The 21,710-nt window shown below is 40.9% G+C and overlaps 2 protein-coding genes across 2 annotated transcripts; both read right to left on the bottom strand.

Moving 5' to 3' along the window:
• Window positions 1-80: 80 nt before the first annotated feature.
• On the bottom strand, window positions 81-7,529 carry LOC105682882 (probable multidrug resistance-associated protein lethal(2)03659). The gene is made up of 12 exons (XM_048649833.1): window positions 6,029-7,529; window positions 4,969-5,165; window positions 4,652-4,903; window positions 4,307-4,559; window positions 4,041-4,215; window positions 3,806-3,962; window positions 3,537-3,739; window positions 2,134-3,460; window positions 1,842-2,056; window positions 659-1,737; window positions 462-572; window positions 81-353 (listed from the first exon to the last, which is right to left on the bottom strand). Exons 2-12 carry the CDS (start codon window positions 5,043-5,045, stop codon window positions 327-329), a joined length of 3,876 nt encoding a protein of 1,291 aa, XP_048505790.1. The 5' UTR covers window positions 5,046-5,165; window positions 6,029-7,529; the 3' UTR covers window positions 81-326.
• A 153-nt stretch (window positions 7,530-7,682) lies between these two features.
• Window positions 7,683-20,505, bottom strand: LOC105683683 (probable multidrug resistance-associated protein lethal(2)03659). Its single transcript, XM_012396452.3, has 12 exons — window positions 19,409-20,505; window positions 14,696-14,830; window positions 13,945-14,196; window positions 13,594-13,846; window positions 12,347-12,521; window positions 12,113-12,269; window positions 11,836-12,038; window positions 10,368-11,706; window positions 10,070-10,284; window positions 8,672-9,750; window positions 8,437-8,547; window positions 7,683-8,308 (listed from the first exon to the last, which is right to left on the bottom strand). The coding sequence occupies exons 2-12, from the start codon at window positions 14,770-14,772 to the stop codon at window positions 8,282-8,284; spliced, it is 3,888 nt and encodes a 1,295-aa protein (XP_012251875.1). The 5' UTR covers window positions 14,773-14,830; window positions 19,409-20,505; the 3' UTR covers window positions 7,683-8,281.
• Window positions 20,506-21,710: the final 1,205 nt, after the last annotated feature.

The following is a 21,710-nucleotide window of genomic DNA, read 5'->3' as shown; positions in this document are numbered from 1 at the left end:
ATCGATCGATCTAATATCTCAATGCTGAACATCTGTTGAAAGTTCGAGATTGAGGACAAGATGATTCGTGAGCGGTGCTATTCTCATACAAAAAAATATATTATTACATTTTTTATCACATTCAGCAGACAATTCTTGTTTAATAGTGACTATGGAACTAAATGAAGACAAGTCTCTTGATTTTAATACTATGAATTGAAGACCATTCCCAACCGCAAAATCTCGTGACTTTGATACAAGATTGGGGACCATTTCCGAATGTGAAGTACCTTTGAAAATGAATTCCTAAGGAACATAGCGGAGAGGAATTCTCCTACTTTTCTTCGTTACGTGAGCGCTCGATTGAGGTAATTCTGGAATACGATATGAGTGAATTATCTGATGCATACGAGAGGTGAGATTTATTTCTATGAGATGATGATCATCTTGCGAACGAGATGCTCGTTCGACAATACTTTTACCTGTTTTGCTATTTCCTTAAGAGTCTCTGCCATCGATCGGCCAGTTTGGTTGATCATATCGGCAAATTGACTCGAAGGATTTTGTAATAGAAGATGAGGATGATCGAATTCCTGAAAAGTTGATAATCATCATTCACTTTGCCAGGAAGTTTGAACGGTGTGTGTGTCTATCACGCCGTGCGAATCGAGTCCCTTACCAATACTGTTCCAGCGTCCATCACCAGCACCCTGTCGCTGTCCATGATCGTATTCAAGCGATGAGCTATCGTGAGAACGGTGCAATCGACGAACTTCTTTCTGATAGTTTCTTGGATGAAAACGTCGGTTTGAGGGTCAACGTTGGCGGTGGCTTCGTCCATTATCAATATCTGGTTGCGTTTCACGATTGCTCGCGCGAGACAAATCAACTGCCGTTGGCCTGCGCTGAAATTCGATCCACTCTCGGACATCTTGGAGCTCAGCCCACCCGGTAGCAGATTCACGGTTTCTTTTAGTTTCACTTCATCGAGAGCTTGCCAGAGAACGTCGTCGGAATATTCGGTGAATGGGTCAAGATTTTCCCGCAAATGGCCCGAAAAGATTACCGGTTCCTGGGGTATTATACAGATCTTGGATCGCAGGTCGTGCAACCCGAGCTTGCTCGTCGGCACATCGTCGATGTAAATTTCTCCTTCGTTGAGGGCCAGTCGGAATAGAGCGGAAATCATGGAAGACTTTCCTGCCCCGGTACGTCCGACGATTCCTATCTTCTCTCGAGGATGAATGGTGAAATTCATGTGATTCAGGACGGGAGGTTCCTCGGGATCGTATCTCAGAGACAAATCTCTGAATTCGATTTTCCCTAGACTTGGCCATTCTCGCGGAGGCTTATTTTCCGGTGTACTTTCCAGAGGTGGCTCGCTTTCCAGATTACTGTACTCTACGACTCTCTCGACAGAAGTCATCTGGTTTTCCATCTCCGTCAACATTCGCATTCCCCATTGCAGCAACTGCGTGAGTCCCATGCATTGAGTGATCACCAATCCAACGGTACCTCCAAATGTGTCCTGATCGAGAACAAGGAAACTGAAGATGACGAGAGTGACGTAGATCACGCTTGTCAAGTCCACATAATATCCAAAACAACGGGCTCCTGAAATAAACGTGAACCAGGCCGAAGAATGCAGGTTCTGATGATTGTCGAATTCTTCAGCAAGAATGGTCTCCGCATGAAATGCGCGAATCGTTGGTAGTCCATTCAATGTAGCGCTAAGATGTGCAAATACTGGAGAGCGGGCTAGAAAGTCAGGTATAAAGTTTATCGCCTAATGGAAATATTTCAACAAACTCTGGTTCTCGTTCAACTCTAGATCGAACAATTTTCTGAACCTCTGAACTCACTCATTCCTTCCAGACGTTTTATGCTTCTGCTGGTGCGCATGTAGAACATCCGCACAAAGTACAATACAACTATGATGAAAAGACTTGGTAGCGTGAGCAAAGGATTGGCCATAGCTATGACGATAGAAGTGCCACCGAACGTCAAACCCACCTGAACCACTTGTAACATATTTATTGGCAGCAATTCATCGACACCTCCCATGTCCTTCGAAAATCTGAAGAATTTCATAGGCTCGAGATGGTATTCCAAATTCTGACCACGTCCATGTCATACGTACGACGTGATTCTTACCTGTTCAATATGCGCCCTGACGAATTCATATTAAAGAAACGCATCGTTGCTCGGGAGACGCTGCCAAAAAGATTCTTATGCAAGTTCCTTGATGCTTGCATGCAGCCATTCAGGAACATAAACACCCTCCCAAAACTTGTTATTATGGTAGCGACAGCCAACGCGGTGTAAATGTATATGCACATGTCTCTCGTCAATGGGTTCGTCCAGTTGAAAATCGTCGTGCCATTGATAACAACAACTGAAGCTTCCTCTTGATTGACCCAATAGCTGATGAAATAGTCCCCCCCGGTGGCGGCAGCTTGACTCAGAATGCAAACCACACATGTCATGAAAATGTAATGAATGCTACCTGCCGCTCCGAAGTATGAAATATAGGTTCTTCCAGAGATCTGGCCGGTCGTTGTTAACTCTGCTACCTCGACGGGATCCATATCATCGCCTTGTTCGGACTGAATGCTTGGGACAGAAGATAATCTACGATAAACTTCCGGTTGTTTTTCTTCGTCCTCTGGATCCTTCGACTTTTCCAATAGCTTGGCAAAGTCAAGTCCGGCGGTTTGGAGTTCATCGAACGTTCCAACAGCCTCGACGGTACCTTTATTCATGACGATGATGCGGTCAACATGCTTCAAGTATTGATGCTGATGGGTTATCAGTATTCTAGTCTTGCCAAGTAGATAGCCGTCGATGCATTCCTCGAACATGTGCCTTCCCACGTGAGCGTCCACTGCCGAGAGGGGGTCGTCGAATAGATAAATGTCGGCGTCCGCGTAGACGGCCCTCGCCAAATTTATTCTCGCCCGTTGTCCCCCGCTCAAACTGATCCCTCTCTCGCCCACAAGTGTTTTATCGCCATGAGAGAATAGCGTAAAGTCGCGTTTCAGTTGACAAACATTGACCACTTTTTGGTAGCGCGACTCATCCATCGGACGACCAAAGAGAATATTCTGTCGGATGGAGGATGAGAAGAGCCATGGCTCCTGGCTAGCGAAAGCTATCTGGCCGTTCACTTTGATACTTCCGCTCTTCAAAGGGAGTTCGCGAAGAATGGTTTGCACGAGACTCGATTTTCCGGAGCCAACGGCACCGATAATGGCTACGAGTTGCCCATGTTCGATCGTAACGTTTAAATTAGACAAGGTATTTTCTTGACTGTCCGACCTCCAATTGGCTGAGGCATTATTCAATACAACTGCGGGTAAATGCTTCGATTTATCGAGATTGAGGTGAACATTATTGTCTGGTATCTTCTCTGATTCGGTGAGCATGAGAAACTTTTGCAATCTCTTAATGGAAACAGAGGTCTCAGCAAGTTGAATAATAGCTGATGTAAATGAGAAACGGTATGAAATTTTAGAGAAGTTCAATTTGAACTATTTGAAAGCTTTGATGCAATTTACCGTTTGGGAACGCCTTAGTCATATTTGTACGAAGTATGTTGTAAAATGAGGTCGTCATAAAGACTTGTTCTGCCGTGATCGAGTTGCCGAGAAGAACATAGGCCAATATAGTGAGGAAAATACAAAGTCTTGGCAAATACATGTCGAACGACCCAGTTATTCCTTGAATAAATATATTCTTCCTTATTTCACGAATCTCTTTCCTTGAAAAACAATTGGTTAAAAAGTCCGTCAACTATGGCAACCCATGATTCGAAAAGGTATCTCACCTCCTAGCGGTATCCACAAGCAAAGAAATAGGCTTCTCCCAAGTAAACATCTTGATTACTTGGATTCCGTTTATGATTTCATCCATAAGTCGAATACGCGTGTCCGTTCGCAGGGCGATTCGGAATCGTAATTTTGAAGACAGCCTTCCAAGGTATCCTGAAAGAGATATCTTTACAATTCCTGAATGAAGTATGTTATCTGTTCGTGATCCTTCGTTCCAGAAAAGTTTTTCACCTTGCAGGGGGATAAACGTCAAAAGTGTGAACATTCCCACTACTGCAACCCAACCAACTCGATCATAAATGAAATATGTCATCACTACGGTTTGTAAAGGCCCCAGCCATATGTAAGGAAGTAAATAGATGCACGTATCGAATCTGCTGACGTCGTTGCTGAGAAGATTAACAACCTGAAATTGGTTGACGTTAAATTTTTCATTTTATCCCATCTTTCACTCGAGTGCCGGTTTTCTCATGGTCCAATATCGGCCGAATACAGACCTGCCCAACGGTAGTTTCAGCGAGTGCAGTTCTCGACAATTTCAAACATTTCTTATATATCAGTGAGCAACATGACACTCTCATTTTCATAGCAACGTGGCCGAGTTCGAGAACACTGGGATGTAGAATCAAGCAGTGAATAATAGAACACAAAGCAATACCCATTGCCCACAAATATGCCTCTTCTTTCGCCATTCCACTAGCAGGGTCGAAGTATCGTAGCAAACCAGCTAAGAGCAATGGCTGTGGTACCCTGGTGGTACCAAGTGAGACAACAATAGGAATATGTAAGTCACATAGTCTCAATCTCGTTATATTCATTCCATTCAAGCCACTGAGCCTTACCTGATAAACATTTCTGTAACCGTCAGAACTGTACCAAATAATATGATATCTAATGCAAAGCATTTCTTGAGTACATTCAACAGACTAGGTTGATGTTCCTCAATTGCATTTCCCGCTCGTTTCTTTTCTTTTTCCCATTCTTGAGCAATGCGATCGCCAAGATCACCAGATTCATGTCCTTTCAGAGGCTCATATAGATCTTCTACTTCCAGATCTCTTTTGAAGCCCAGCATAAAAATTTTCCGAACATATCTAGAAAAACCCAGTATCCCGATCCATCAAAGAGGCAAATTAACAACAATTTTTTTTCTACTCACGCGAAGGTGACCAACGAAAGTGGATTCGCCGATTCACGTGGATGCGGGAAACGCTGCTGCCTTTCACTCTTCTCCATATTTGATTATGGAGTGGCAAGCTTTTGTTGTACAATTAGGTATCACTTGATACCAGGCCATTCGTTGAGTCTACTTGAATTGTCTTTAATCTTCCTCTGACTCCAGTTCCGTATGCAGCCCTGCAGATTGTTAACTGATCCAATAATCACTCACATCACAATCTCATATCGCAACAAACACAGACTATTATTTGTACTAAAAAATTTCCCGATAAGATCTAATCTTGCCACAGTCGTTTAGGGTTACATATATAATACATCGTTCAGTTTTGTCTTCCTACAATTCTTCCTATTCATAGATGATAACATTTTTTTGCGTCATAAACGAAAAACGTTATCACTTTTCATTGATTTACGAATCTCTACAAAATTCTCTCGCCTGTGGAACCATAGATAATGGTGGAAGGTCTTGTTGTGTCTGTCGATGTCAAAATGTCAAGTTGCTGTGCTGAATTTATTTTGCTTTCATACTCATTGCGTTCAATTTTGTTTCCTAGTATTGCGGCTGGTCTTATGAGTAATATCAGAATACAACTGATAGTATCGGATGTCATCAGTCGGATTATGTCGATTAAGCCGCCAAATACATTAAGTCAACTTTTTTCTTGCGATTCATTCGGTGTTTCTCAATGCGGAATTATTTATAACATTAAAATTGACATACTATGGCACATTTTCAGATAGTTAACGTTTTCATTGCTGTGTGGGACAGTGAAAACGAATTCTTACATCGGTCGTTTACTAAGATTTTGTATTATAGAAAGTATTTACACGATATAGGAGGTTTCGAGGGAGGTTTGAATCATCGCAGAATCATGACACATTTCCATTCTATGCATAATGCTGAACCGAAGGATTCCAAAAGGAAAGAAAAAGGATAAGGGACAGGTAGAACATGTTTAATGTACAGATTCATGAAATAATTGTGAGAGAATATCATCCAATTAAAGATACAATTCATACATATAAGTGTATTTTCATACCCATAGTTTTGTTATACCAATAACTTTGTACCCATCACTCAGTCGACACAATGAAATAGAATGGCATTTGTTAGGTCGGTTGAATTTGAGAAGACGTTCATCAGATGAACAATGCAACAATGGCCCAAGATAGCACAAAATGCACAAATTGCAATCAAACTGGTTGCAAATGTTACAGTGAAAAGTGTATTCTTACAGAATTCTCTTCGTGTTCTTTTCGCGAAGATTTGTCGTATATTACATCACATTAAGCAATGATTCTGAAATTTATCATTCATCGTATTCGTGATAAGATAATACCTGAATCACCAAACGAATTCAATTGTGACTTGATTAGTTAGTAGGACAGTAGATACTATTCAAATGTTCGCTTCGCTAATCAGATATCAACTGATTTGAAGGTGGAGCGGAAAACTTGCTAGAGCGTGGTTGGAGGTGAAAACTTACATAACTGACAAATCGACGCATTGTGGAATGATTCAACCAATCCGCTTCTGACCACTTCCGGATCTGTGCGCCAGGTTGCATTTTTAAATTGAGCAGTTCTTTTCGATATTGTAGCCAACCGTACATTCGCTATGATCTATAGTTGCTCAGTTGCTATTGGTTTCATCGTTAGTAAATTCTGAAGGGAGTCTCATTTCGTGCAGAAAAACAAGATAAACGAACAGTGAAATACGCGTTATGAGCGACGAGGAAGTAAATTGTAATATGAGAATGTATGGACCATCTACATGATTCATTACTATGCTACTGATAAGTCGCCATGAGTGATTATATAACGAAACTATAAAATCTAACGATAATGGCAACGGCAAACTGACCCAATCTAACCTAAACAAAACATTCATGAGTGTTCATTCACTACTGATAAAACCAAGTAAAAAAGCGCAAAGGAAAATAAAAGTACGATCTTCAGCGTTACTCGACATATCTTCGTAGCTTTAAGGACAAATGTCATCCGATGACCGCGTGCATTAATTAGGATATGCAGTTGGATGATTCTAAGGAACTAGATTCAAAATTTTCAAATGCCATGGTGAGAAAAAATATGCCAAGTTTTTTTCCAAATTGATAACGTACTTTATCAATCACAGTTTGTCTTGGGTACAGGGGAAAAAAAAAACAACTGTAACGATTGAATTAATTAAGTAGGAATGATCAATTTTTGTACTCACTTTTTGACCGTATGTATTGTAGACGTCAACGACGTGCTATACAGGAACAATATGTGGAAACTGGCCACTCCATATTCCGCGTACGTTGAGTTGACGCTAATCAGGTGTACAGAGTGACCTGTCTCTACGAATTGTCCCGGTATACTTACATAATACATTAATACGGCCACAAGAAAGCTACATTCGAGAGTTCACGTCTGCATGATTCGCTTCCCGCGTATTCCTTTTCTATATTGTATTATTTATTATTATTATTGTATCATCTTTTACGTACGGATTAATTTTCTCACACAGTAACAGTGTGTAATCGACATCCAAGGCCATCAATCAAATTTTGCCTCTCACCTTGATTGTAGAAATTAATGATCAATTTGTTGACGTCATTTTTCAACGGTTCAAACGGTTGCGACCCCTAAAAATTTGAGGGAATAGTAATTGATCCTCAAAATGAAATAGGTTTTAATTAAGTAGCCCAATAACGTTGAATAATTGTATATCTTATTTCTAATTACAGTAGTGTTCATTTTATCATTTTTCTATAATTCCTCTAGGCACATTCATGACTGAGATCATCCGCTTATACCTGCGATTTGCTATAACAAATCAATACTTCATGATTCATTAAAATTACGAAACTGTTCACGTTTTTCTATAACTGCAATTACAATAACTAACCCCTGCAGGAGATATACTCTTGCCGAAGATTTAATCGGGCATTAATTAGCCCAAGCTCAAATTTGAAACGCCGAAATTACAAATTTATATCCAGGATCCTTCAATTTGATAGAAAAGTATGGGAATATTATTCATAGCAGGTCACTAATATTAGACTTTGATCATTATTAAAGACTATAATGTTAAAAAGACTATAAAAATATTTGATTTATCGCCTTTTGTTTTTTTTTCACTACCAACTTACTCTGCTTCTAATTTTTATAATATAATGGAGATGTGCTTCGTTCGTGAAATATTTGAAGTTCTTCATTGATATGAGCACCATGGCAAATAATTGATGATTCTTAACTATCAGTTCTTGGGAAAATCTTAAGTCTTGTTTTTGATTTTTGTTTATTTCTCAGGTCGGCATTCGGCTATCGTAGTTCTGAAACAAAACATATTCATCGATTCACATTATTATGAAGATCGCGTGTGCAACCTTATGATAACTGATCCACCTGATAAATTGACAATATTACGTTGATGACAATATTACATATTCCCAATTTTCACCTTTTTCGCTATTCTCGTTAAAGTCTCCGCCATAGATTGCCCAGTTTGTTGTACCATATTGTACAAATATCCATGATGATTTTGCAGCAATATGTGAGGATGATCGAATTCCTGAAATCACCAATCATTTCACGCTATGACGCCATCCAACAGTAATAGCGACGAGAATTTTCTTAAGTATTTCTAATTCGTAACAACTAAAAAATGAAAGAGCAGAATGTCCAAAATCACTCACCACCATCGTTCCTGCGTCCATGACCAGCACGTTATTACTATCCATTACTGTATTTAATCGATGTGCTATCGTTAGAACGGTGCAATTGGCAAACTTTTTCCTAATAGTTTCTTGGATGAGAACGTCGGTTTGTGGATCGACGTTAGCAGTTGCTTCATCCAATACCAATATCTGGTTGTTTCTTACGATGGCGCGAGCGAGGCAAAGTAGTTGCCGCTGACCCACACTAAAATTACTACCACCTTCCGACATTTTCGACTGAAGACCGCCTACTAGCTCGTTTACAGCTTCTTTTAATTCTACTTCGTCCAAAGCTTGCCAGAGAACGTCGTCCGAATACTCGTCGAAAGGATCAAGATTTTCACGCAAACGTCCCGAAAAAAGTACCGGCTCCTGTGGGATGATACTAATTTTTGATCGCAGGTCATGCATACCTAATTTACTCGTTGGTAAATCGTCGATGTAAATATCTCCTTCGATATATGCCAGTCGGAATAAAGCGGATATCAAAGAAGTCTTTCCTGCACCTGTACGTCCAACAATTCCAATTTTTTCTCTAGGATTTATAATAAAATTAAGATCTTTTAGGACCGGAGGCTCAGCCCTATCATATCTGAGGAACATATTTTTGAACTCAATTTTTCCTTGACTTGGCCATTCTTTCGGGGGTTTATTTTCCGGAGTGCTCTCCAACGATGGTTCCTGTTCCAGTTTGCTATATTCCAAAACTCTTTCGACGGAAGTCATCTGGTTCTCCATTTCTGCCGTCTGTCTCACCCCCCACTGCAACATCCCGGTAAGACCGATGCACTGGGTAATCGCGAGACCAACGTTTCCACCAAAAGTATTCTGATCCAAAACTAGGAAACTGAAGGTGACCAGGGTGGTGTAAACCACACACGTGAGATCCAGGTAATATCCAAAAGTACGCGAACACGATATGAAAATGTACCACGCCGAAGAATGAAGATCTTGATGGTTGTCAAACTCTTTGGCAAGAATAGTCTCGGCGTCAAACGCTCGAATTGTTGTTAATCCATTTAAAGTGGCACTGAGATGTGCGAATACTGGTGAGCGGGCTGAAAAGAATGTTGAAAGATTCAAAATCAACCTTGTAGTCCAGAATTCTCATTTATACAGGGTAAGGCTTATCAAAGGTTCAGAATGGGTTGGACTTAGTTGCCGGTAAGACGCGCTCTCTCGACCAATCAAGTGAACAATCATATTGGTAGGAATTGGGGAGCGTATCAGGGTCATGGAAACAATTTCGAAGACGTGATAATAACCGTGATTGGTCGAATGGGCGTGTCTTCCCGGCAACTAAGTCCAACCCATTCTGAACCTTTGATAAGCCTCACCCTGTACAGAGCAATGGAAAAGCTTGGAACCTGAACTTACTTATTCCTTCCAATCGTTTTACACTTCTGCTTGTACTAATGTAAAATACTCTCAAGAGATACAATAAACCCAAGATAATACAAGTCGGAATTATAAGCCAAGGGTTCACGACTGCTACAATGATTATGACACCGAAAAGTGCCAAACCAATTTGCATAACGTCGACCATACTCATCGGCAGCAACTCGTCAATGGCTCCCATATCCTTGGAGAATCTAGGATGAACGTGGTACTTTTCGATAATTCCATGGCCAAGTGATTGATTGAAATGCAATCCAAGTAATATATTGGCACAAACCTGTTCAGAATACGTCCGGATGTATTAGTATTAAAGAAACGCATTGTGGTTCGAGTTATACTGGTGAACATATCTCCGTGTAATCTCCTCGACGCTCTCATACAAACGCTGAAGAACATGTAGGTCCGTGTAAGAGTGAAAACTACAGTGGCGATGGTTATCGCGCTGTAGATGTAAACGCACATGTTTCTGCTCAACGGTCCAGCCCATTCAGAGACGAGTGTCCCGTTGATTTTCACCATCGACGCTTCTTCGGTATTAACCCAATAAGTTACGAAATAGTCACCGCTGCTGGCGACTATCTGATTCAAAACACAGATCAACAACATGGCGATAACGTAACACAAGTTTCCAGCAGCTTTGAAGTATGCCAGATAAATTTTTCCAGAAACCTGTCCACTGGTTCTCATCTCTGCCTCCTCTACAGGATCGACCTCAACTACCTCCTCAGATCTAGTGCTCTGAATAGAAGATCGTCTGCTCAAACTTCTTCGAATACTTTCGTTATCCTCCGTCTCGTTTACTTGCTCGAGTAGTTTAACAAAGTCAAGTCCGGCGGCTTGAAGCTCTTCAAATGTACCCATGGCAGCCACGGTACCGTTACTCAGGACGATAATGCGATCTACGTATTTCAAGTATTGGTGTTGATGAGTTGCCACGATTCTTGTTTTTCCGCGTAAATAACCGTTGATGCACTCGTCGAACATGTGCCTTCCCACGTGAGCGTCCACTGCCGAAAGAGGGTCGTCGAATAGATAAATGTCTGCGTCCGCGTAGACAGCCCTTGCCAAATTTATTCTCGCACGTTGTCCTCCGCTCAAACTGATCCCTCTCTCGCCGACAATTGTCTTGTCACCGTAAGGAAATAGCGTGAAGTCTCTTTTCAATTGACAAACAGTGACAACGCTTTCGTACCGCGCTTTGTCCATCGGACGACCGAATAGAATATTCTGGCGAATCGATGACGCGAAAAGCCAAGGCTCTTGACTAGCGTACGCCACTTTGCCGTTTACTTCGACAGAGCCGTGCACTAATGGCAATTCCCGGAGTATAATGTGGTGTAGACTCGTCTTTCCGGAACCTACATGTCCTATGACCGCTGTTAGTTGTCCACGTTTTATCTCAATGTTCAGATTTGACAGAGTGTTTGATTTGTTATCCATGCTATCCAAATCCCACCTCGCAGTGGCGTTCGTTAGCAGAACAGCTGCTGGAGCATGTCCGGTTTTTTCGAAATCGCAACGCCCATCTGTTAGTGGTGGCTTTCTTCTCTCTTCGTGCATCAGGAATTTCTGTAAACGTCTGATGGACACCAAGGCTTCAGCTATTTGTGTAATACCTGTAATACGAAATGACATCGAGTTTCCATCATTGGTATTCATCTGTAACGCATACGCCCGTGAAAATATCGCAATATCCTCTACCGCGAGACTGATTGGCTCGGAGAAGATTCACTCTTGCAACTTACTGATTGGAAACGCGATTGTCATCGCTGTACGAAGTACGTTGTAAAATGCTGTCATCATGAAGACCTGTTCCGCGGTAATTTTATTACCGAAAAGAACGTAGACCAATATCGTGATGAAAACGCAGAGTCTCGGTGTATACATGTCAAAAGACAAGGTGATACCCTGAACGATAGCGTTCTTTTTTATCGCGCTGACCTCTTTTCTGAAGATGAAGACGATGTTTATTCAAACTCATCACTGAACCAATTATTATTTTTGATTTTACTTTTTTCTTACCTTCTAGAAATTTCAACGAGATACGAAAATGGTTTCTCCCATGTGTACATTTTGATAACTTGGATACCATTTATAATCTCGTTCATCAAACGGATACGTTCGTCCGTCCGGAGCGCAGTTCGCAATCTGAATATAGACGACATTTTTCCAAGGTATCCTGACGGGTATAAATTTTAAATGAATATGTCAATCAATCACTCTCTTCATCTGACCGTGAGAAAATTTCACACTCACCTTGCAAAGGAACGAACATGAGCAAGGTCAGCATTCCGATTACAGCGGACCATCCTACCTCACGATAAATCAAATAAGTAATCGCTACAGATTCCAATGGTCCCAGCCAAATATAATGAATGAAATATATAGCGGAATCAAATCTATTCACGTCATTACTCAGTAGATTGACAACCTGTAACAGTTCCAACCTAAGGATATACGGATCTACTGTCGACGCATCAAGTTTGAAGCCCTCAGTTTCGAGGTGTCTAACTACGAAGAAAACGATGATCAAGCGGAATCTCGAAAAAAATTCAAAAACTTGGAGTATTCTGCGTCCGAAAAATCACTTTTAAATTTTGAGAAAAAAACACACCGACAGTTATGACCACTGAAAGGTCGGAGACGTTGTTTTTTCGGAGTTCACCGAGGCATTTGAACTTTGGAAGGTCACCATTTGTTTGGAATGCATTCGGAAAATTCGAAGAAATTCAGAGAGGTTTATGAAAAGTTTCTCAGAACGAGCGAGTGACCCAGCCGCTACAGATTTTGATAACCATCTATGTTTTCATAAAAGAAATTTACTACATTGTAGTGACGCGGCGCAACATTGTAGTAGCGCGTAGCCGCTACCGCGCGTCAATACAATGTAGTTGCAGCGACGCTATAGCGGCTGGGTCGCCCGCTTATATGCCTGTAATACACTAAAACGTCAATAACGATTACCGAAAATTCAGATATATGAGCGATTTTTTGTTTACGGCATTAGAAAGTCTATATTTTTCTGCATATATTGAGTCCACGTAGATCAGTTTTTCTGAAATCATTCTCGAGATCGCCACTTTGTACTCCGGAGCACCTGGGCACCATGTTTTTCAGAATTTGCGAAATTTTTTAACGGAATCACTCTGAGAAACCTTCCATGGATCTGTCTGAATTTTATTCGAATTTTCCGAATGCTTTACAAACGAGTGGTGACCTTCCAAAGTTGAACTACTTCGGTGAATTCTGAAAAAACAACGTTTTCCGACATTTCGGTGGTAATAACTGTCGGTGTTTTTTTTTTCTCGAAATTTGAAAATTAGCTTTCGAACGCAGAATAATCCAAGCTTTTAAACCCTTTTTGAATTTCTGCTATATCATTTTTCTCTTCGTAGTTATAGTCTTCCAAACTGAGGGCTCTAAACTTTACGCGCTGACAGTAAATGTAGACTATTAAGTCTCCTGAAAACCGATCCAATTTTATATCATTGGAAACTACTCACCTGCCCAACGGTAGTCTGTGCCAACGCGGTTTTCGAAAGTCTTAACACCTTTCTGTATATCAAAGAACAGCAGGCCACCCTCATCTTCATTCCAGTGTGCATAATTCCCAACATACAAGGATGAATGACTATACAGTTAACCATAGAACACGTGATGATTCCCGTAGCCCACAAGTACGCTTCTTGCTTGGACATGTTTGAATTACCGCTGTAGTATCGCAGTAATCCAGCCAACATTAGAGGCTGCGTTATTCTATCATGTGGTGATTCGGTTAGAATATTTTTCTTCGTTTGTCACCCGTTCTTGGGTAATAATAACAATCGTTTCCTTTCATCGGCGTATTATCTTACCTGACGAGAAATTCTAAAGCTGCGATCACGATCCCAAGCATCATTATACGTGGTCCAAAGCATTTCACCAATACTCTAAGCAGACTCGGATGAGCTTCTTTTTTAGCACTTTTACATTTTTCTTGATCCTTATCCCAAATGTGGAGGATTTTGTCACCAAGTACGCTGCTCGCGTGCTCATTAAGAGGTGCGTAGAGATCCGATATTTCTAAATCTTTTTTATATCCCTTGGCGAACGTGTCCAACACCCATCTATGAAAATTCCGTAATGAATAGCGTGAAATGAGAATGAAAACATCTCTCATTCGTGTTCTACCGAATAAGATTTTCCCTACCAAAGTAACGACGAATATTTTGCCAACAATTTGAAAATCTTTTCGAACATTTTCGCGTGTACAGAGCGTAGTTAGAACTACAATTACAGAGCATCAATCAAGTCCGCTTATACTTCATGCATCTCCGCATTCATATCAGTTGCGAGACGACGCCTATTTCAGGTATACATGTAATCTAACATCGAAGAATAAGAACGACTCGGTAAATTATTTCAATGCGACAGCAAGTTCACTTTCATTCTGCATCGCGGCATCGACGTCCATGGACTATTTGAATCGGATGTGGATGTCATCGACAGCATACAATTTAGAAAATGCATTCGGTCAAGGACATATGCACACACACATGTATTCAGGTAGTTCAATTACGAAATGAATTCTCCCAACTAACACGGCATCGCATAGCTAAAACTCACGCAAATGTGATGATCGAAAGCGGGTTTGCTTTTTCTCGTGGGTTTGGCGCGGCCCGTTGCTTCTCGGACTTGTCCATATCGGATGAAATGATATGGTTGTCGTCTCAAATTTTTGTCATCACGTGCAGTCAGCTTCTGAAACAAGAGAACAATAATGTCCACACGTTATAATTAACGCTCGACTAATCCCAAGCAAACTTGCGCAATTCGCTGCGGCATATTTTGAACAACATTTCTCGAGCGTTTGGTGGGACAAAGTTGCATGATTCAGAAATCATCTTTTTTCTCGCTACCATACATCAGCACACATTGTTTGTTTGGCGATTATTTACAACGCGGTGTGTGCATTATTATGAAGCGCAGACGAATCTCTTAGAATTCGAGCAGGAATGAGTCGTTCGGTTCACGAGTATGAGTCTTTGGATTGTTTTTAGTCTGTATTATTAAGCCAGAGCTGAGGGTGTGCGTAACAATTGAAAAATTAAAACATCGACATCGCGTTTCTCGGTATAGCTATCGGGTAACGAGTATAAAGGATAAATTGAATAAAGCGGCTACGCGACACAGCAATTCAATAACATTTTGTACCTACGACGCCGCGGTCGACGGTTACTTCATTTCAAATATCATCCGCGATATCATCAGACGTAGCAGCTCAATGCTCAACTACTCGAATATGATTGGGTTGTTTTGACACGCTGTCACCGCGGGGCAACTAATTAATATCAATGAGATGCAATGCCCAATTGCAGACGAGTATGAGTTTATTTCTAATGAATTCAGCACAATGAACTCTCCACGTGGGCAAATACAACTGTTTTTCATTGGCTGAAACCGAGCTGTCTAGGTGGGGTTTCGAAAAATTCACAGGCTCGCTTGTCGCTAATTATACCAATTATCACATATGAAATTGGTTGACGGCCAATAAACCAACATAATGCATGCAATCGGAATGCAGATCAATTCTTATCCCGATATTATAAACACAAAGCTTAGACTTTTGCAATTTTGCCAATTCGTTTTTCACAATAGACTACAAAGTCGTGATCAGCTTTCATGTTTCATTAACCGAAGGTATTGCATCAAAAGTTCTAAGGCAAAAGCAGACTATTGTCTACAAAGTTTTACTATCCACAAAGTTCCCGAGTCACAAACTGAAAGGGAATGACGAACTTGATATAATTTGAATGATCTTTTTACTGTGATTACTTTTCGCGAAACACGTCAGCATGTGCAGCGGCATCCGCAGTTTTCGGACCACACACATCCGGATCTCAGTTTTCGACATTTTTTCCACTCGAACTGTAGGGCTAACAATTTCCACGGATTAGATCAACCGGCGTCTTCAATTATTAGTTTTTATTACTTCGGTGTGGCTCATGGGCGATTCACATCGTATGTAATGTGTCGTTATTGTTTGCACGATGAGCGCTTGACCTCGTGGTCATTCAAGGCGTCACGATCGCGACGTAACATGTCGTGTAGTTATTCCACAGCTACAACTCGGAGGATCATCAATTCTGGTTTACTATCAGTGTACGAGTGAGAGCGCGCCGCGGACACCGGATTGATTAGTCAATAATCATGCGCGACACGCCATGCGCCATTATCAAATGAGCGCCGGCGTTATCGCGAAAACGGTTGAATACCAACGCCTCGCGCCGTAGCGGAGTCGCTATGAGGTGAACTAAAAAACCATAGCTAGAAACGATGTGGAATGACGTTGCGAACAATGAGAACACCCAACTGTATGGATGACACTTTGACAATGATACAACGATTGAATCGATATCTGATATTCGATCCAATATGTTGCACAAGTATTTAACGCATACGTGTCAAGGGTGAGATCGCATCGGACACATTTATAGAGCTGGTTGATTTCCAATCCAACTTTTACTCAGATCTAAGCTGTTCGAGGTATTCCCTAATCGGTTCAAGTTGTTAAATTGCAATTTTGTGCAATTAACTCGTGCGTAAGATTGACGAATTCTTGATATCGCATCGTGTATGTTGTACGACAAAATGGCCACGTTACCATGTGTCTACATTATCTTCGTGTACGACACGATGATGTCATGAAAGTCGTACGTCATGCAGCATCAGAAATCACTGAAGTGAAATATGTATGTACTGTGTATAGGATCTAAATTACGTAGACGTCGGGAGATTCGCAAAGAACGTAATCGCCTGCCTGCGATCAAGTTGCCGATGGGTTCAGATTTGACGCGCGACGACTGGAACGGAAGGATCGGGTATCTTCGTAACGAAAGCTGAAAAAACAGAAAAAATGTAATCTCAAACTTGTTCAGAATCGATCAACGTAATCTCATTCTCATTAATGGCAGCTGATAATCCTACCCGCGTAAAAAGTAATCTCGATAAATTCCACCCACGTAGATTTATTGTTCATTGACGTGCGGCCTTGAATTCCAATGAGCAATGTATTCCGTCATAAAAAGACTGTTAAGTACCCTCGACTTTGATTCCAAAACGGTCATTATTGCTCTGCACATTATTATGTTCTTACTCATGCCATCTGTATAGGAATTTATTGTGGCACGTCAATGACCGTTCGTAGTTGAAATGGTATGCATATCTTACGTTTGCCTGCATTTTGTAAAATATGGGTAATTTCATTATATCGCAGAGATAATGATTTCCTTCCCTGAAATTACTCAGCAGATAAGACGCTGCATAAACTCGAATCCATATACTTGGTCATTTTCACCGAGGTAATTACTGTGTGCCCTGTAGGACGGTAAGAATGCCTGTTTTTTAGGATCTGACCGGAAGTGGAGGTAAAAACAAACGATAGGTACTCAATGTTCTGACAGGGCTTAGTTTCGTGACCACTTCTGATACGATTCCCTATACTGGAGACGGAAAATAACAAATTCATTGTGGGTATTGTGAATGAAGGCGTGTGATTTTTCCATTCAAACAGAGTGCAGATCTATATAAGCGCGACGAGGACTTTGAAAAAATCCTGCATTGATTTCTATAGCAATGGGATTTCGACAAATCAATTAAGCTTTTCAACGAGGAAGGTGAGTAGAGAAGATTCAATCGATCTGAAAAAGTCGGTGGAGTCGCATCACCTGCCTTTTTTACGTCAACCATACGTAACGATGAGTGAAATTTTTCGAGTTCAATAAATTAACGACTACACAAACGTAACTAGAACTGTAGAAACTCGAGCGATGCTACGATAATTTACCCGTGCATCGATCGATGAATTATTACATCACCAACGAATAGGATGAGTTTGCGGACGATTATATTTACTGCGAATGGAAAAAGCGCAGGTAATACGATACTTTATTCGACATACACAACTGTTTGAAAACACGATTGATTAGATATAATTCCATATCAGAGTTGGAATTTAATGCAAATATTGACAAAGCTACCATATCATCACCCCATGTCTGCAGGGTCGAGCGATCAGCTATCGTTTAATTAAACACAAATCGGATTCCGTGATGAAATTTTTTTGTTTATGTCAATATTTTTTCCCCCGTTTCACGTAATTGAAATTCTACCTCAAAGTTTCATTGACGGATTCACCCGGGCTGTGTGGTACATTATCATCGGATTCAAGTCGATCGATTGTCAGTGTACAAATATGTTCTTAGAATTGACCACGAGTCAAATTGCTTCGTTGAAAAGAATTGAATAGCAATAGGAAAAAATTCATCGCGCGAGGCAGAATTATTAGCTTCCTGGTAATACAACTGACATCAAACCAGAGGAAATACGGGATCAGGAACAGCTGATAGAATGACGCTCGCGGTGGTTGCCATGGTGACCGTCGTATTATCGTCGGTCTCTAGTACCAAGTATCCGCAATATTTTATCGCAGGTAGGTGTTCAAGTCGCATATACACCGTCGTACATTATGGAACGTCGATAATATTCACCGTTATTCCGACGATGGTCATGAGAGTCATCAACTCACGTATGTCTCTATGTACCACGTGCGTGTGATGTATCTATACATTCATACGTATTCGAGTACGTAGTCAAATTATGTAAATAATGCTTGCTCCGTGACATACGTCCACGGCAACGATCACTTTTTTTGTTTTGGAACAATATGTTTACGAATCAAGGTCAACCATCTTCTTTCTTCGGACGCATGTGGTGCATCGCAATTATCCTCGACTCTGTTCCCGTTACATTAATATCGAACATCTGTGATCTGTACTCAATTTTCATATAGAGCTGTACGGATTCGACGTATGACATCGCTAATGATTACACGAGACTATACGCATAACGGTAAATAACGCAGCCCATGCACTATGATGCTGACTGACAATGAGTAGCAGAAGAACCGCATTGCAGAATCGAGTAACCGTGCTCGTCACGCGGTTTGTTACAAATCGGTCCAAAGTGTGGAAACGCAACCACATGGACAAACGTCATCGAATACCCCCTTATTACTCACGAATGACTGATATCGCTGCAAAGAATCTCGGCATGTGAACAGCAAATCAACAAAAGGATACATTGTAGCACTTATAGACTATATTGACAAAGTTGCTCCAAAGTTGAATACAGTGAAAATAAACATAGTTGTTGGAACAGTTGCTCCGAAACAGAATATCGAAAAGATGATGAACAAAATGAACGGGACAAGTGGATGATAATTATTTTCAAATTCTTAATATTCAATCAGAACTAACAAAGATTTATAGACTCACGCACTTTGTGAACACCACCACGCGCCGTTCGATCCTCGAATATACGCCTTCGAAGAATTTCGAGCCGGAAAGTGGAAGTGGAACGTTGCCCGCACAAATATTATTGCTACGAACTCCGCGTTGCAAAACAGAGATAAGGGAATTCGAAAAACCAACGGAAAAATGAAAAACTCGGCGCTGTTACATCTATTTCTAGGTCAGACGTAATTCCTCGCGTATACCTGGCGACCGCGACACCCTTATTCCCGTCCACAGATCTCGGAGCACCGGCTTCTCTTTAGCCTCAGCAGCTGAAGACGCGCTTCTGGTGAAGCCAGAAACGGAATAACTCCGATGATACAGCGGCGGTGTACAAACCTACGGACAAGATAAAACTGTGAGACTACTCGAAACTGATGCGATGCAGAGAACCAAAGCCGGAAGGGAGATCGAGAACCCGACGGTCGTCGTTGTGCACGTGGTGGCAGCTTCTCGCGTCTGCGCCTTTTACGATTCAACTTCGGTTCAAAAAAAGAAGTAGAAAAACCACGTGACCCTCTTCCAGTCGCAAAACTGTGCGACCAAAGGCTGATGTGTTATACACTTACGTTACGTAAACCTACAAGTATATGCTACAGGTCTCACCTACCTTACCATATATTCTACCTGTACCGCGGACACACCGACGAATGACTCGTTCTTTGTTTCGTTCCATACCTTTCGCTTAAGATTCCTCAGCTCATTTAGCGCTCGAGCTTAATTCTTGACTCGAAAATTGTCAGTTCCTAATTGTGAACAACACTCTTCAGCACATCTGACCCAAATACTCACAGGTTCAGTCGAGTCACGCTGTTCATCGCGGAAACCCTGGTTTGATTTTTTCGCATTGTTATTCGAATCGAGATCTCTCAACTCTTTGTTTCTCTTTTTATCCCAAATAGTGATTACACCATGACGATTACATCATGGCCAGCTCAAATACATAGTTTGTTTGGTATTTTTCTTTTTCTTTTTACCATCGAACATTGTCGGGAATTTCAGTCGTGCGCGTGTTAGCTGACTTGTAAATCCGACCAACTTCCCCGATGTAGAATGAATTGCCCATGCCGGAGAACTGGTATTTCAAAAGCTGAAATACGAGTATAGTTCGTATTATTGATAGCAATCATCAACTTTCCACTACTTTTGGCTTCTTCGAGTATTCCAAGTGCAATTACCTAGTTGAAAACACTTAACTTTGCTATACCAGAAAACGCAATACCTGTATTCATTGGTAATGTATTTTAATGACGATTGAAAATGAGTTCCAGTTTCAAAAAAAGGATGTATCAGATAATTGATAATTCGCGTAATTACGTGAAAATTTATGACAAACTCCTAATCACGCATCGATGTCGTATGAATTACCATGCTGATGAACTAACTAATACTTGAAAGGTTGAAATGCACGCAGAGTTTATGTTACTGATTGCGTTTATCAACTCTAAACTACTTTTGGCTTCTTTAAGTATTCGAAGTGCAATTACCTAGTTGAAATCGTTCTACTTTGCTGTATCAGGAAACGTTATATCTACAATTATCCGTCATTTATTCTGATGGTGATTGGAAATGAGTTGCAATTTCAAAAATAGAATGAATCCGAAAATTGCTAATTTGCGTTAATGCGTGAAAATTCATGAATCGTGCCAACGAATGAAACCCGTGTCATGTAATAGCTGCAGCGATCATTCCTGGGTACGATAATATCGTGACATTTTCTAGAGCGCCTAAACTGCTCTAGACGGTAATCTATAGAATGATTCCTCTTTTTCATGATCTTTATTTCGTTCATTGCAGTGTATAATAATCATGGTGAGATTCGGATCAATAGAGTTGGAACGAACGTAGGTCTATATATCAGAGGAAACGGCGCCAAAAATAGAGCAGCGAAACAACATCACGCTTTTTTGCACGGTATTAGAAAACCTTATCGATCAAAAAGAGTATGTTTGGTGACTTGAAGAAACACTATAGGGGATGGCGACGTATTATGCGTGGTTATGTATTCCTATCAAACATTTGGTTTTATGTAATCGTTTCTTTGTATTTACCAATCAGCTTGAAAACTGCGCGAGCGAGGCAAAAGTCGAGTTGGACTTGAACATTGCCGATAAGTATACCTATGTTGGTACAGACATAGATATGTTCACTATATCTATGGTACAGATAATCACTGTACATACATGAACGTATTTAGTCGTAGAACTGCAACTGCACAAACGGGAGATACATCACCGGGATATATTTCTGAACGACAAACAAACTCGACGAGAATCTGATAAGGTGGA

Source organism: Athalia rosae, chromosome 2 (assembly GCF_917208135.1).
Source record: "Athalia rosae chromosome 2, iyAthRosa1.1, whole genome shotgun sequence".
NCBI lineage: Eukaryota > Metazoa > Arthropoda > Insecta > Hymenoptera > Athaliidae > Athalia > Athalia rosae.
This window is presented reverse-complemented; position numbering and strand designations above follow the sequence as displayed.